At 40.0% G+C, this 18,228-nt stretch overlaps 1 protein-coding gene across 2 annotated transcripts in view; it reads right to left on the bottom strand.

Moving 5' to 3' along the window:
* Nucleotides 1-14,909, bottom strand: part of RDX (radixin) — a 47,837-nt gene extending 32,928 nt beyond the window's left edge. The window contains exons 1-2 of one of the 2 annotated variants that reach the window (XM_057399704.1): nucleotides 14,579-14,909; nucleotides 6,737-6,808 (exon numbers count right to left, since the gene is read on the bottom strand). In XM_057399704.1, the coding sequence (XP_057255687.1) occupies nucleotides 6,737-6,748 (12 nt within the window). In that variant the 5' untranslated portion in view covers nucleotides 6,749-6,808; nucleotides 14,579-14,909. Of the gene's footprint in view, nucleotides 1-1,786; nucleotides 1,806-6,736; nucleotides 6,809-14,578 lie in introns of those variants that run through there. The other variant, XM_057399705.1, reaches the window with a different exon arrangement.
* Between the last annotated feature and the right edge of the window lie 3,319 nt (nucleotides 14,910-18,228).

Here is an 18,228-nt window from a genome sequence, read left to right as displayed (position 1 = left end):
GAATACAGAAGGGAGATCTAAGGTGAAAAAAGAAAACTAAAAAGAAGTTTCCCTCTGGAACAGATTACACTTGTTCACTCCTTTCTTAAGTGTCAATGTAAATGACTTTGGCCATAAACTGGATACATGACAAAAGTAGTGGGAGTCTGAGGACCTCTAGGTTATAGACCTGCAAGCAGGGAAGATAGTGGAGGTTAGCAAATTGTTTTTGTGTGCAAACACTGATAAAGAACAAGAGTTGAAGGCTTTGGAGTAGAAGACAGTAAACTTTGATTGAAAAAATAAAAAAATTAGTGTGTCAGGAAGAGGTGTCTTCTGTAGATTCTCCTACTTTGCTCATATTGAGAAGAAAAAAAAAATTGTTCTCTAACAGAACAACCCATTTTAAACAAGTCTGCTAAAAAAAATCTGCCAGTTGCCCACTGGGTTGACTTAGGGGTCACCCCTTAATTATAATAGGTTCATTTGTTAAAGCAGCTTTTCAATTTTATAAATGAAGCTTGCTTACTTGTAGCTGCCCTAAAGCAAATTACAAAGGATAAGGCTAAAATGTAACTTTATTAAATACCAAAGACTGTCATTTAACAGCACCACTGCCAAAACAAGAAGCATCGAAGGAGATCTACAAAGAACAGCAAGTTCAACTAATTGCAGCAGACAAGTTCCTAAAGAGTTGGAGCAGAAAATTCCCACATAAGTATCCTTATAATAAATGTCATAGTCTATAAATACAAGAATTACTACATGCAAGTCTATATTCCTCACAAGAACTAAAATATTCAAACACTACAATAACAGATATAATAGAGAGGCTAGCTCAACACAGTCTAGATTCTGGTCACTTCTGGACATTACTGCCTCAAATAAAATCTGAATACACGGCTGCTGCATCTGCAATAGATACAAACACACATCAGGAGTACTGGCTCACTTATACACCTTTAACTGCTTCAGTTTTCAGCAATTTTCTTTTTCTTTGAGCATTTGACTAACATATAGCCCAATTGCTAATTCATATCTACACTTCTGGCTCTTCTAAGAAAGTCACAAATTCAATGATAGCAATATTAAAATGTTACCTTTTCTGATATGAGTTATTTAAGAAAAGACTCACAAGGTTAACACTACACTGGGTAGTGTAGTGTTACTACACTACTCCTTTTGAAGACATTTGGACCGACTGAAGATTTTTTGGCATGCAAACACCGAGCTTTTACTACCTTAGAACATTGTTTCACAGCTTCAGTTATTTCTAGCATTGGAAAATAAGAACATTACTTTTGGCAAAGCCTAAGACTGAGCCCACAAGTTTTACTTATCTAAAACTCAATCACACAGCACCCTCTCAACAAAATCAACCCCCTGCTGTCAGTTATGCTGTCTGTAAAATAAAGCTAATCAACTGCATTAATAAGAGTCATGAGGGAAGTTTCCACATTATAAAAAGGCAGGGAATTGAGAAGACAGCAGAGGACAAAGGCCCAGTAAATTAATGGACTGCCACTCATGTAACCTGCTCCTTGGTATCTGGCTACTTTGAAGCAACACTTCTAATGTGACATTGTTGACAGAGGGAAATTATTTGAACCACAAATTGGGAAGACAGACACTAATCTGAACATAAGTACTCTGAACCAACTTTACTACATGAATATGGAAATGGGAAGGAGCTCTTGCAATGGTGACTAAAGAAACAGATGAAGGTTTCCTGAAGCAAGTGCTGGAAGGCTACCACTGCTCATACTACAAGACCCATATAATGCCTGCTTTTCAATCTTGCTCTCACCAGGATCACACATCTTCCTTCAACCTTTGGGAACTATGACAAAGCACTAGGCAAGATGTAGCCAATTCCTTCAACTGCTCAATCACAACACAAATCCTCTTCTGCTGTGCTAGGGCTCAGGGTAAGAACTGCAACAAGTCTCATTTGGTATATTCATACATAATTTTCACTGAACTATGAACAGATGTCTTCTATGGATCCTACTCTGGTAAACTAATCAAGAAACTCTGTAGATGATTCCGCAATTCATAGGAGTATGCCTGAGAAAACATCCCTTTTTCCTGAAGTTAAAAACTGGCTATATGCAAACATTATCCTTGATGCCACAATTTAACAATTTATATTGCTAATTACAGAACTAGATGTCTCTAGCCATATATTAAATACTAAAATACCATGGCAGTCATGTCTGGGAAACACTTAAAAATGCTGTTGCAGTCTTAGTAATTGAGTAACTTAGACTTTATAAATTCTCTGTCAAGGTTCATGTGGTGAGCCAGAGGTGTGGAGGGAGCACGTGGGGTACAGCAGCAACTCAGAGGCAGCCTGGAGCACCCTGCCTGGATTAAGACCTGTGCTGTGGGGCTGGCAGCAAGCGGGTTCTACACCTCATAGTGATTAATCCCCAAGGGTGAAAATAAACAAACCCACTAAGAACTGCCAAAAATGGGAAACAGGAAAAGTCAATTTAAAACTATTTCCCTTTGTCCTATCACAGCAGGCCCTGCTAAAAAGTCTATCCCCCATCTTTCTTCTAGGCCCCGTTTAGGTACTGAAGGCTGCCCTAAGGTCTCCCAGGAGCCTTCTCTTCTCCAGATTGAAGAACCCCAACTCTCCAGACTGTCCTTACAGGAGAGGTGCTTGAGCCGTCAGGGCATTTCTGTGATCCTCCTATGGACCCTCTCCAACAGGTCCATGTCTTTTCTTGTGCTGAAAACTCCAGAGCTGAACACAGGACTGCAGTGGAGGGTCTCACCAGAGCAGAGGGGCAGTATCACCTCCCTTGACCTGGTGGACGTGCTCCTTTTGATGCAGCCCAAGATACAGTTGGTTTCTGGGCTGTGAGCACACACTACCAGCTCATGTCCAGGTTTTCATCCACCAGTACAACGAAATCCTTCTCCACAAGGCTGCTCTCAATCCCTTCATCCCTCTCAAGCCTGTACTGATAGCAGGGGTTGCCCCAACACAGGTGCAGGACCTTGCACTTGGCCTTGTTGAACCTCGTGAGGTTCACATAGGATCACTTTTAACACTTGCCCAGGTCCTTGGCATCAGAACTAGCAGTCTGAGTTCACCTGTATTTTACCAGAGTTGGTTCAAATTACTTTAGCATGGTCAAGAGAAGAACACATACCTACATACATGTTATTTTTGTGAAGGGAGCAACTGAAGTTTTGATAACATGTTGCTAAAGGGTTATGAGGACATTTGCCACAGCTCACAAAATAGCATTTATTAAAAAAAAAAAAAAATAAAAAAAATCTGAAGTAATTTATCTGTGGAGGAATTTATCAAAATCAATGAAGAATATAGTCAATGAAGATACACGGAGCAATAAACATCCACGCGCACATATTAAAAGCACACGTTTTATATGAGAATTATACTTTTGTTGTATTCTTTCACTGCTTTAAGACTTGAAAAAATATAGCTTAATAGTCTAATACTTCCTATTATTGCACTTCAGCCATTGTGTGCAGATGTTCATTGTGGTACTTCATCTTTCAACAGTAAGCCCAAAACTGAGAAGGTATCAATATTAGTAAGAAAGCCATTTCAAATTACATGGAAGAGGTTTTGCTTTGTTTTGACAAGCAGTGTGAATTAGTCACATGTAAAAGCCACAAAAAAACAGTCCAATTGTCAGGTATAAGGAAATTTCATATGGCAAAAAAAGGTTTCTTCATGCTAGTGCAGCTGATAACTGTATCAAATTTGCATATTAAATAATTTGTATCGGGGGTAGCAATGTGTTGGTCCCACTGCTTTACACACTGTACAAATACACATATCACACTCTGAATATCAACCTCAAAGCAGACATTGGAAGAGATGTAAGAGAAAAGTTAATGAAGATAAGGTAAAAAGATAAAGATTAAACAGCATTAGGAACAGAAGGCTACAGAATAATGGCAAAGAGATTTTACTAATAGAGAAACCAGAAAAAAAACAGCCCTCCAAACTGACATCAGTTGTCTATTTATGCTGCAGAAACAAATAATCTATTCAAACCATAATTCAAATACTGCACTACACATCTCAGATTTTCCTGTAAAACAACAAGGAAACAACTCAAGGGAAAAAGTAATTTTACAGTATTTTAATTCAACCACTTTAGAGAAATTAACTTGATCTTGTACATATTTGTTCAAATTTTAAACATACAATATCATTCAAGAAGCTGGTATCTACTCCTTCTGAATACACAACATTGTACAACGTTCAAACCTAAAAAAAAAAAATAAATAAAAAATAAAAGACTTCTTTTTTTAATCTTAGTAGCTTTGACATCTACCCACTACTACCCAGCATAATGCTTTCTCCTTTACGCCTTGCTGCCTTGTGCAAAAATGCTGCAAACTACCACCAAAAACAGCTGGTAATTTTAACTCCTCATACACCCTATAAATGTAACTAATATTTCAGTCAATTAAACCTAATCTTCTTAGCCTATGAAATGATTAACTGTTATGTAACTAATGAGGTCTAATTTTAGTTTCTATGTTTCTATTTTTGGGGGAGATCTTGGAGAAAGGCATACAGCTGAGAAACATTCTGTCTGTTCTTTTAGGAAGAAAACACCAAAAATAAGATTGAACAAATTCTATTCTTCAGCAAGCAGAGAACTAAACACACTGAAAACAGAACTCCAGTTTTGATTACAGCAGCAAGGAAAAAAAATAGGGGAAAAGCTCCTGAAGATTTACCATTCAAAAGAGGCAACCAGAGCAAAATCTAAGGTTTCATTTTTATAGATAAAATTACTTAACCTTTGACATGTACTACTTCTTCATTCACTGATTACTAATTATAATTACAGCAACCTGGAGTTTACAGGAAGAAATCCATATGACATTTTCCAAGAAATGTAATTAATTTAATTTCATTTTTTAATGGTTTCTTTAATTTAGCCTCCAAGATCTCACATGTGTCTATTTTGCCAGAAGACATACAAGAACATCCCAGCACATGAGAACTCCTTATATAAAAAGCCCCTCATAAAAGGAAAAAACATTAGCTCATCTTCAGCATGAGTCCAGCTTCTCTCCTAAGATCTGGTAGCAAATTTCCATTCCTAGGGTGGATTGTGAGCTCTTCCAATATCTCTGCTATCTCAGTTTTAAAGATGCTTTTTTTCTGAACAACCACAAAACTGCATTTCCTATGATTTTCTCAGGTCCTAAAAATAGAGGGAACCCTGCCTGCCTAAATTTTCATGGTTCCAGTCACAGAATTTAAAAAGAAAGAACCTCACTCAGGCCACCTTTCTTTCAGTCATCACTTCTGAGACCTCACTGCTCTGCAGCACCATGGAGTTGGGGGCTTCAGGAAACACATGTGCTCACAGTGGCTTTATGCTTCACTCTTAAAATACAGTTTTCCAGTTGAGAATGTCTATCAAAGATACTATTCAATTATCATAGCCAGGAATCAAAAAGGTCAGAAAACAATATGCTGCAAATACATTTTCGTGTCCTTAATAGTGTAGCTTTCTGTAAGAAAAGGGCAGGATACAGGTAACTATCTCCAACTTCAGGAAGTGCCAAGATATTGCCCCCAATCCACAGGTGAGAAAAGAAGAAATTATAGAAACTATATTGTATGGCCATTTGGACAGTAGTTCAAGAGCAAATCTCAGAACACAATTTCTAGCCCTTCAACAGGCCCATGTTCACATTAGTCAGTAACCTGTAACAGTTCCAAATGCTGGCATGCAATACACATTATTTATAATGGTAATTTCTGATTGAAAGCAAAAACCTTCTATACATAGAATCATGGAATAGTTAGGGCTCTGTGTATAGGTATGAATATGTCTACACATAATACTAAGAATAAACATGTCTTTGTGCAACAGATCTGCTGCCCTGCTCATAACCTACTACCTCAATGAAACATCAGAAAACCAAGAAAGCCCGAAGGCAATTACATAAACCAATCAAGTTGAATAGAAATAACCTGTCCTGACAATTCAGTTCCTTTTCCAAATGCTTTGCTCACTGGATACAAGGGGAAGAGACAACCAAAAGTCACTTAACACATGGCAGATGAAATCCTGAGCAACCAATATTACATCAACAGCAAAATAATCAAGCTGCTGAATAATTATCTCTTCAAAGAATTCTAGAACTATTACCAGCAAAAAAGCTTGAGGTTTGGGCTCTTTTTTTTTTCCCTGGATAGAAAATTGAAGATGAAGTGAGATGAACAGGAGACCACAAACAGTTTATTTCCTCCCTTTAACACTTATATTCTAGGTTTCACCCTCTGCCATGGTAAAACTGCCACCTATGTGGTAGTCGCAGTCACTCTACACATGTTCTGGCTTCCCCTGCCAAATCCTGCAGCAAGTTCTTCCACCGATTCTCACAGACATTTAGTCAGGCTCTAATAATGCCTCCATTAACCACTGTATGTCATCTCATCTCAAAGTCAACAATTCTTGAAAAGTCATTCCTCCTGCCAGCTAAATGGGCTCCAAGTTCATTGTGGTTTGTAAGTACTGCCCCATCTCTAAGTAAGGCTCCACGTAACTTGCATTACCAAGCTTTCTTGATCTTTTTTCCACACTGGTATTAAGCTATCTCAGCTCCAACTGTACATTATTAGATCTTATGAAATCTAGAAAGGGCAGAGTCAAAACAACTACAGCTGTTATAAGATCACCACTCTAAAACATGAAAACTCTGTTAGATCTTCAGATGAGTGAAAAAAACAGCTACTTACTGGTTTCGGCATTTTTCTTGTTTGCTTTAGTCCCTTGTCCACTTAAGTCTTCTACAAATGCTTTGTCCTCTTCTGCCAAAAACAAAATTGAAAGGGTTGTTTTTAAATTAATCAAAACATCACAGCAAACAGTACAAATTCCATGACAGGTAAACAAGTGCTCTACACATACAAAATGCACTTTTCAGTAGATGCCTTATATAAAAAGCAACTAAGCCAGTACCAGAGTCTACAGGTGCCTAATCAGTAGCCTCCTTTCTAGTTTTTGTAAAATATGAATCCACTAATGTTAGAATAAAGAGACAACAGTTCCCCAAGTGCTACAAATTCTTTTAAAAGCTTTTGGTATCAGGCATCTTCTAGTATCAAAAACCTTTACCATTAAGAAATAAAATTCATACAAGGAACTCCAAAGCTGCAATTTAATCTGTCAACTCTAGTCAAACTTGAAACATCATGAAAACAAAGAAAAAACCTAACGCAGTTTTAAACCATAGAAACTGTCTTTCATATCTATAAAAGCATACTTTTCTCTCACTGAAGGGATGATACGCTTATTTTTCCCAAATGAAGAGAAATGCAAGTACACCACAGTAAAAAAAAAAAAAAAAAGAGAAAAAAAAAATCCTGCTCCACTTAAAATAATACAGCTTTTCTTCAAAAAAATAAAAATAGGAAAAAAAGCAGAAAGTCTGTAAGTTATGTCCACGTGGTAATGAAGGTATTTGCTGTTGTGTTCTGTTCCAAAAAAGGCTTTATGTCTTGAAAAAAAACTGCTTGCCATGATACTGGTAGACAGCATCCTGCCTCCTTTTCAATTCATTCTACCTCAAGCATTTTGTTCCCTTCTCGCATGATTTTAAAGTAATGACTTCCATGAATCAGTCCTGCTGCTGGTCTGCAAAGTGTACCAAAGATGGCATTGCCTTCAAAAATAGTATTAACTGGAATTACACTTATGGTAAGAAAAAAGAAAGTGACATACTAATCAGAATACTCTGAGATTCCAGCATCATAACACTCCATGACTGCATCAGATGAATAAAATTTTCAGAAGTGCTTAAAAACAAATAATACAATAAATAAAGAAAAAAAGATACAAGGAACCCCCAAAATATTTAGAGCGATTTATTTTTAAAAGCAATTATTTATATAAATTCTCATCCATAAATAAAAATGCAAAGTATAGTTATATATATTTACAAAAAAGTTATTTTTCCTTGCTTCTTGGCAATAATACAGTAAATATTAAAAACATTTGCACAGCAACCTAAGGTGCTCTACCACTTAATTTGTATTTCCTTTTCTAATCTGTAAAGATATGTTTGAGAAAAAGGGCTAGAAAAAAAGAGATAAAGGGTGAAAACAGAATTTAAAAGCATCAGTATTATTTGCTGGTAAAGAAAAATTAATGTTAAGACTAAAGATTACATACATATCTTACGGTATAATGCAGATATGGAGCAAGTTTCATTTAATGAAAAATCAGCCTGAAAAAAATTAAACCATCATCTTTCTATTCATTATGATATAATTAATGTAGCACAACTATACACAATATTACATTTGTCTAGTATAAAGACATTACATCCTGTAGATGTATTCTTTTTTTAAATTATAGCAGATATTCTAAAGCATTTGATAGCAGCAGTAAGACTACTATTCTAAAATATTGTTCAATACATTCTTACATTCTTGACAAAAAAGAAAAAAGAATAGACTTGTCTGGAATTCCTCTCCTTTTTTTTTTTTTTTTTTTTTTTAATCACAAAACCTTTTGTCAGGGTGGGGGAAAATAGGTTTATAGGTGCTTACAACACTGGATTTTGATAAAATTCAACAGCACATTTCCAGTTCACAGAAGAAACTGTTTCTCCCTCTTCCCCTCCCTTTCCCTAATGTACTCCTCAGAAAAAAATGGAAGGAAAGTAAAACGCAAACCAAGCTTGACTCTAATATCTGCTAACAGTAAGCAGGATTCTGAGCTGTAGTAATCCCTGTGTTCACCTTTTTGACAGCAGAGGCTCACTGCTTGCAAAACTGAACACAAATTGAAGCCCTAGAGTTAAGACTCAGTTAATTAACGATGCAAAAGCTAAATTAGATTCTCATGCACCATTTTATAAGCGTGCCAAGCAAACAGCACTAAAAGGAATATTAAGTAGTGTAACTATTCTTATGTGCCTACAGTTATATTAGCATTGAAAAGAAGGGCCATAGTAAGACGACTGATAAGAAGTCCAGTCTCCAGAAGACAAATGCCAACATATGGCACAAAGCCGAGATCTGTGTTATCAAGTGATTACTCCCTGGGGTCTTTAAGAGAAACCATGTCAATCACTTTTCAAAATGACTGTCAGACCCTCATACATTCTGGCACTGCAAATTCTTCCATCCCAACTTACTGCTTTGGGTTTTACCCAAATAGTTTGTTAAACTACTACCAACCAATTTTAAATGACTTATTTGAAAATGTATATTAAAACCCTAAGGTAATTTTTAAAATCTAAGCCGTGACTACAAAGTTTTATACAGTCATTCTGTAATCAAATCACAACTGGTAGACATGCAATTTAAATGAGTTTACAGAATTGTTTGCATGCAATAAAACAAAGCTGTAAGCTAGAAGTAAGAATCCTTGTGCAAAACTCAATAGAACTGAAGCCTGTCAGCCCCAGAGACCCCACAGGCCTGATAAATCATCACAGTACATGCGCAACAAGAAAAAAAAAGGGGGGGGGGAATTAACAGCCCAGATATTTTTTATTGAAGTGTTTCCTGTAATAGCTTTTTCTATGATAAATTAGTAAATAAACAAAATTCTAACGATTATTTTTTAAAAAAGAAATCTGATAAATTTAGAGACAACTTTGTTGAATTTGTTTCTATGTCAGATCACAGAGACCTTGTGCCATATTACAATGGAAAAAATAAAAATCAAACAACTTAAATTCATGGGCCATGGTATTCATTTTATATATAATGCAGAAAACAGCCTGTGCCTATGTGCTTTCATACTAAAAATGTTATGCAACTTCTAAAGAGTATATTCACACAGAAGCATTACAACAAAGTATTATATGAATATAAAAATCAAGTTCACAGATCTTAAAATTGTGCAAAAGTTGAAATAAAATAAGCCGTGAATAGAAAAATAACACCCTATCTTTCCCAATTACTGGCATCAGCTAACACTAAAACCAAAACAAATATAAGGAAAATATTTGGCCAGAAGAAACCCAAAATCATTGCCAGAAATATCAAAATCACTGCCAAAATATTGTACATCTCCCTGTCATTACTGGAGTTGGGGTTCATGTCTGCTACTTACACATTTCCAATAAATTTATATTTAGCGGATGAAACCTTATCAGTTTCATTAAATTTTTATCTTTGAAACAATTAGTTACTCAATCTTAACACTCACATGAAATGGCACTGCAAGTAAGAGAAAAACAACCCAGTCAGCTAGGATTGGGAATGACAGCCCTGTCACTTCCCTCATTCTGAAACCAGTTTGTGACCTACTAGACATAAAGACTCATCACTTTGGTATTTAAATTCCCAAAGGTGCCTCTTCCAAATCGGGATTAGTAGGCTTGTGACTTTGCAGAGTTCCTACTGCTGTAACACTCCAGCCCTTGAGACCTTCACAGCACATGCACTATCTGGACTCTGGACCAAATCACCAAAATATCAGCAGGTTCCACAACACAAGCAAACAAAAAAATCATCCAGAACATCAAGAATTCTCTTGAAACGAAGAGCTGAGAATTCAGCTCATTTCACTACAAGGCAGTTGGGATTTTTATATCAGTATTATCCATGTTGCCAGTTATGTCACAGAAGCCAACAAATAAAGCAATTGTTGAAAGATGACAAAGCTTTCTTCGCAAGACGATGGTGAATAAAATGCTTCATGCCAAAATTCTGTCAAGTAGTTCATGCAGCAGCTGGTTTCAAAGGAGACATTCATACACAGCCATGGGGCTGAGGTCAGGTGAGGATGGGACAGGAGGCAGAAGGCTTGAGCAGGATGCCCAGCTGGTGCAGAACCAACCCTCAAAAGTGGGATCCCCATCTGACATCTTCTCTCAGAAGCCATCTCTTCAGCAGTGTGCCTCCTAAGCTCTAGCAAGAGCTTCAGTCTCTATTTTCCTACATAGAGATGACAGGGACAACAGACCTTCAGCCACAGCAATATAACTCACTCATTTACAGGAGCTTACTTAAAATTATTATTCTTTTTCTTTTCAAAGTTCTATATCATTGCATTTTTTTGTGATACCTGAAAGTTTTAGATCTTTGGCAGCAGTAGGCAACTTACAGGCCAATGTACCTGACTAACTGGTCTCAGCTTTCTAAAAGAACGCCTCTCTGCTCCAGAGCAGCCTGTGAATGCCTGCAGGGCAATCTTCTTCTACACTAACAGCTCTCTAATGACACACTCGCTGCAGTCCAATAACGACGTTCATTCGTCACAGACTTTACTTCTGCATACATCTTTTTCAGACTGACAGAGAGGCTGTCTGGGATGCAAGTAAACCAAGGCGGGGGGGGGGGACGGGACGGGACGGGACGGGACGGGACACGGACGGACCAAAACAGGCCATCTAGCTCACAAAGGAAAAAAAAAAACAACAAACCGAAAATAAGAAAAACAAAGAGCTGAATTCTGTAAGTAACATGTAATAACTGAGATTTGATGAGTGCTAGATTATCACATGCAGAGTTTTACATACTATTTGAATACTGTATCTTTACCTTCTTAAAAACCACCATTTTCCTCAATCCTCCCTTCCCTGAAATACTTGATATAGGCTTGCTGTTTCTTTGAAAAATAAATGTAATACAACTGGTAAATTGTTACACACTAAACATATTTATAGTTAAATTTATTTTGAAGAGTCAAGTGTTCCTTCTAAACTGCAGTTTCTGAGAACTTCAGAAGCACAAATGAAAACTTGGCAGTTGCCAACACAGTAGTTAAAACAAAAAGCAATGCAGACCAGCCAAAGAATATTCATGCCATATTTGCAGTTTTACCAGTTAACAAACTGGTATGCTATAGCTGTGCTATACAATTTACATATAGTTAGTATTTATTAAGTTTAGTAACCTTAACTTCAAGTTTTAGCTTCAAAGTACCCACAACTGCACTACTTAAAATAACTCTAATATTTTGAGTCGTCCTACAATGACAGGAATGCCATTCTTCCCATGTACATCCGATATACCAGCAAAAATGGAAATTAAGGCTTGTGACTGGTGCAGGTTCTCTGCTGTTTCAAAGTGAAATAGATCTTTCTCTAAAAATTCAGTTAACAAAGACTCATGACATAACCAAAATTCTGAGTATATCCCATTTCAAAATCATGTCTTCTAAATGATGCTGTTAAGTCTCTTAGAAGTGGCTCTGTAGGATAAAGGTAACTTCTAAACCCGAAGTGTCCATATACACTAGCTAGTGTTCTTAAATCGAAATGTTCTAGTGTAAAGATTATTAACTCCCTTTTGGGGCCAATGCAGTATTTGTTTTTCCTTGTACTACATGACTTGAAGGTTTCATTTCACAGAGTGCTCAATAAACATCTAAAACAGAAAGGAAAAGAAGCTTTTAAATTCAAAGCACAGTTAAGAATTAGCCTCCTGGTAAAGTTAACCCACAGATGCAGCCCTTCAATGTTGAAAAGAAAAACTTTACCTAGGCCCCTTCAGCTCTGGGATAAACTTGCTGAGCATGCAAGATACACAGAGTGCTGCTTTAATGGATCAGTATCATTCAACAATCAGACTTTCTTCAGAAGTTTGTATAAAGCTTTGTTTACATTTATAGACTTGAAAATCCTCCCTTTCCTCTACTCCCACAGACTCCCAATGCAAGACAAAGTAATAGGACAGCTTTGATGTATTCAACACATCCAATAGAAAGTAGTAATACCTTAACTTCCCTCTTTACCTCTGCCAAGAGAAGTACCCCTTCTAAAAAAGCAGAGCAAGAATGCTGAAGAAAGGCCACATACTTATCCTGGCAATGGCTAAAGTAACTTTCTTTACCAGGAACTACCTTCTAATATCATAACTTTGGCACTTCTTACCCCTCTAATTTTGCATCTTGTAGGTGGATCCATATTCTCACTCTCTCTATGGCTTTACCTAATTTTCTGCGAACCAACTTTTTTTCTGGCAATTTATCAAGCCCTGCAATTCTCTCCTCTGCAACGGCAGAAAGAGTCAGGACAGAATTCTTTTTGTCATCTCTCCTAACACTTTTACACCATTTCTTTCAGTCAGCATTCAAGGAAAACTCTCTGGACAGCTCCTGACATGTCACACCATGCCATTTTCCATGTGTTTTCTAAAGCTGTTTGTTGTACTTTTGCTCTCTGGTCTCCCAATCTGATAGAAGAGCTGTGTCACTTCGGCACAAAGCTTGGAAATATGCCACTGCCTTCCAATTGCCATTTGCTGGGAGGCTGCCTATCTGGGAACACTGCACTCACTTGTACTGTATTTTTCCTCACAGCCTCTGTTATGCTACATCAATAGATCAAAATTGGTAAGTTGAATAACCTAATAAAGTTACTACTTTCTCTTATCTTTAACAATCAAGAAAACTACCTCATCACAGCAGCCATAATGTTACTGTACACCAACTCCAAGTCTTCTCTCACAACACATACTGCCCAGCAGCACTGTGCCAACACTGTGTAAGAGCTAACAGCAACAAGGGTATTTCTGTGATCCCTCGGTTTGTGAGGTGCTGCAGACACATGCATCCTCAAAACATTTCTGTGACCTAAACACGATGACAAACACCTCTGATGACAGCAAACCAGACTAAGATGCACAGACATGTCCGAGGCTTGACACAAACCAGTCACAAAGACAGAATTAATTAAAACTCAGGACTGCCACTCCCATAACTCAGTTTAAAAAAAACAAACAAAAAAAAAAAAACCTTTTTAAAAGCCTGTACCAGAAAAAGGAACATGAAATACTTGTCTAGGGTGTTGCATAGACTGGAAAGGCTTAATAGCACCTTGCAACTGATGTGATTAGCTGGGGCTGGCATAAAGTCCAAAGAGTTATTTTTTTTTTTCACGTTCAAATTAAGAAAACTGGCAGAAGTGAATGCCACAAAGTTGAAACTAAAGCCCCTTATCTGTGCTAGGCTTTAAGCAGCGAGGTTAATTACAAATGCCCACGACTTGCAGAAAACATTAATCCATTCAAAGAAAAAAACAATGCACAAAGGCTCATTCAGGGCCGCTGTGCCCATTACGTCGGTCAGTATTTAAGGACTCTAAAACTGTGCATTTGTTGAAAACAATAGACAGCAACAGATGCTTCGCAGCACTTGTTTATGAAGTAATTCCTTATTATTCTTCCACACCGCCACAGTCAGCTGCCCGACCCGACTGCCACATGTCTACGGTAACCTCAAGAGCTGCGGCGCTCGGGGACATGAATAATGCAGCGGGGGCTGCGCGGCTCGGGCACGCCGGGGCTCGCTCCCGGGGCTTCCCCAACAAAGCGCCCGCAGCCCCCTCATCGGCAGCGGGGGCTCGGCGAGCCGGGGCACCCACCCAGGCGGCGGCGGAAGCTGAGCCCCGGACCCGATCGGCGCCCTGCACCGCCCTCGCAACAAGTCTCCTTACTGCGCACCGGTGTCCCCCGCCCCCGAGGGCTGCGGGCGGGCTCCCGCCTCGGGCCGCTGCCGGCGCGGAAGGAGCGGCCCCCGTGGCCCGACGCCCCCGCTCTCCCCTCACAGCCGCCCGCGCTTCGCTCTCCGCGGCGCCCTGCGGGGCCAGTGCGGCCGCTCCCCGCGTCCCGCCTCACCTGGGGCTCCGCTCCCCCGAGAGCGCTGCGCAGCGGAGTAAGGAGCTGGGGACGAGACCCCGGGGTCGGTGCTGGGCTCTGCGCTCTCCGCTCCTCACGGGGCGGGGCAGAGAGGTGTGTGTCCACCCCCCCGCCGCGCTGCTCCCCCTCGCAGCGGGGCAGGAGGCGCTGCGGGGCCGCGCCGTGCCGTGCCGGTCGCGGCGCCGCCGGGGACGAAGCGCCAAGTGTGGCGGCGGCTGACAGATCCGCAATATGGCGGCCGCGCCGCCACTCAGATTTTCCCCCGCTCAGATGTTGCTCCTGCGCCCGCTCATGCGCGGCGCAACTGGGCCTGCGCCACAGGCGGCGTGAAGCCCGTGCTCGTAGTGCCGGCGCCGGCGGAGGGGCTTTGGGGCTAGTGGTGTGAGTGCTCCGCTGGCGCGGAAGGAGGCGTGCTCGCTTCGCCGGTGGTAGTGGTAGTGGTGGTGGTGATGATGATGATGATGATGCTGATGCTGTGGCCATGAGGGGAGGCTGCTGGGGAGGGTGGAGGGATAGCGGGAAGAGTATGGTCTGCAAGGCCCCGGCTGGGCACGGTGGTACAGAGGCCTAGCCAGAGCCCTTTGGCAGCGTCCTGCACGCTAGGGCTGAGCTGGTGCTTGGGGAGCGAGCGTCCCGCGGGAGCCTCCTGAACCCGGCTCTGCCCGCACGTGTTTACTTATAATAGCTGCTCAGTCTTCCTTCGCGTGAGTAAGGAGACGAGAAGAAAAAGAGCCCTTCGGTTAGCACAGCGGTCAGACAGAGAAAGCGTCAGTAAAGCCTGATCGCGGATAAGGGAGGCCGTTGGCAGCGAGAATGTCTTCCATTCGAAGCTCCATGAGGAAATACCATGTCCTTCTTTTTTTTCTGGCGAGGAAAAAGCAAGCATGTGTGCTGGCGGGTGCGGTACGGTGTGATAGGCTTTCCATGTGATTCCGCAGATATGGTGCAGGGAACCGGCAGCGTCACCGGTCGGGCGCAGTGGGTGGGACGGGGTTCGGGGGTGAGGTGGGAACTGCCAGGCTCCGGCTGACAGGGCTCTGGAGCAAAGAGAAGCCTTAAGAAAAAATGCAGAATGCAGTTCGAGTGGAAAGCGCTGTTCTCTTCCATTTCATGGAATCAACTAGGTGGGAAAAGACCCGTAAGATCATCGAGTTCAACCATCAAGTCAGCCGTTACCCCAGAACTGCCAGGACCACTGAACCATGTCACTAAGGGCCTCATCTACACGGTTTTCAAACATTTCCGGAGATGGCAATTCCACCATTGCCTTGGGCAGCCTGTTCCAATGTCTCATCACCCTTTTGGTGAAGAAATTTTTCCTAATCAATCTGAACTTCTCTTGGTGCAGCTTGAGGCCGTTACCTCTTGTCTTGTCACTTGTTACTTGGGAGAAGACACCAGCCACCTCCTCACTCCATCCTCCTTTCAGGTAGTTGTAGAGAGCAATAATCACAGTTGATGAGACACTTTCTCCTTTGTCATCACTCGGGTGGGAGAAAGAGTTACACTGGAGGATGGGACACACACACACCCCACCCTCTTTTTTTCCATATACGTTTTTTCATTTTTTCATTCACAGTCCTAACAGGGATGGAGAAGAAAACAGTAGTAAGGAGAATCCTGAGGGGTGGAGAGGTTGTAGCAGTGCCAGCTCACTCTGTGCTTTTGCAGTTTATTTTTTGTTTACAGGGTGCTTCCTGAGCTTGGTGGCAAAACAGCCAGTGTGGCCAAACAGCAAAGCTCAGTGCAAAGGGATCCACTTGAGTTACCAGCTCTTGAGTCATGCAGCTACTATTAATACACCTAGCCCTCTGGCCGTCTGATAAAGAAAGGCTGGGGAAGAAGTGAGAGGAATTTTCAATTAAAGCTGTTTCAGAAAGAATAGTAATAACATTTTAGGATGAATGGGAGATGGGGAGAAGGAGAGCAGCCTGGCAAACAAGAAGGAATGATCTCCCAGAGGAACTGTTGACTAAGCTGTTTTTTTTTAAATTTGGACAGAATTTTAAATAACATTCCAATAAACTAGATAACTATATAATGCAAACTATAACAAAATTAATTATATAAGAATTAGTTTAATTGCTTCTTCCAGGGGCAGTTAATGAGTTTAATCTGTGATGATTTTATACCTTTTACTGTGTATTTCAAAGAGTTGTTTCTCTTGCAGTCATCACCACAGAAACTGAATATCTCAGTCTTATTAAAGATGTGTTCCATTTCCTCTTATGGGCTGAAGTTTCAATTCTAGCTTTGTTTATGCCATTTTGCTGCAAGAAAGAAGTGACAGTGGCTCCTTCTTCTCTTTCTTCTTCGTGAAGAGCATCCTGTCTTGAAACAGAGTATTTTGCAGTACATTAAATTTCTGAAGGGTCCTGCAGCATCTGCAGATTCATGGTTCCGCTCACTGTCAGTATTACATGTACTCTCCCCTGTTCAGGCAGCCTTTTCCTGCAGGTCAGAGTAAGATCCAAGGGAAAAGAAAAAAACAATAACCCACAGAAAACCAAACCCTATGTCCTTCAGTCAGCTAAAGAAGTTGTCTGTGGTTCAGTGCACTGCACAGGTAAAATGTGTTTACTTCAGTTGACTGAATTAGAGGCTCGCTTTTCTTCCAAAACGCTCCATTGTGAACTGGCTCAAATACAGAATTATTGCAGTAGGACATGGTTTCTTTACTAGTGTTGATAGCATGTGGAAGAAAGTTCCTTTCAATCTGTTCATTATCACTGTAGGATATGCATTATCTCTTACCCTGTTGAAGAATATTATTGCTCAAAAATGTCAAGGTAAATAATATTCTTATCTTCCTTGTCAACAGTATAATGTGGCTTTCGTCTCACCTTGCTTCCTTAACAGGTGTAAAATTGCAGGGCAGTAAAAACAAAAGTGTAGTTAGAGACTATTCTTTTTAGTCATGAAATAGAAACTATAGAAAGAACTACAGGCAATAAAGAGAGCTTTCAGATACCCTTATCAAATTACAAAGTTCTTTAAGAGGTAGGTTATAAAGATAAGAATGCCATAAGGGCAAGATAGGAAGTTTTGTCTTCCAGCAATAATGCCAAAATACAGCTTTTCATTCAAAACAAAACATTTAATTTAAAACTTTGATTGCCCTATGTGAAGAATCAACCCTAGAATCACTTTAGAAAGTAAAGATTTCTTTTTGGGGCCAATACTTCTCTTGTTTTACAATGCACCTGCAAAGGCATAAAGCATTAGTGAAGACCCAGTGGTGTGTTAGAATCTACTTTTATTACAGCTAAATACACAATCCAAGGGCATTTACTGGACAAGGCATTTTGGAAAGGGGAACTAAGGAAAAAAAAAAATCACCTTGAGGAATTTCTGAATTTTTTGGCACCTTAAATGGTATGCAAGATGTCTTTATCCTATAATTCAGCTTGGATTTATAACACCAGATTGGATAGAAGTGCAGTTCTGCCCTTCATACCATGCCCCTTGCATGAACAGTTGTACATGGATGTAGTCTGCATGCCTGGAAGCCAGCCACTCTGGCTGGGAATATTTATGCATATGACTCAACACACACATACTCAGCTATTAATATGTTTACAGAAGCATATCTTACCTAGTCTAAAATTATTTCAGGGTAACTTTACTAT

This window comes from Pezoporus wallicus, unplaced genomic scaffold (genome assembly GCF_028554395.1).
Source record: "Pezoporus wallicus isolate ANWC-B61680 ecotype Strahan unplaced genomic scaffold, APGP_CSIRO_Pwel_v1 scaffold_6446, whole genome shotgun sequence".
NCBI classification, from domain to species: Eukaryota; Metazoa; Chordata; class Aves; order Psittaciformes; family Psittacidae; genus Pezoporus; species Pezoporus wallicus.
Note: the sequence above shows the minus strand (reverse complement) of the source record. Positions and strands in the feature narration are given on the sequence as shown.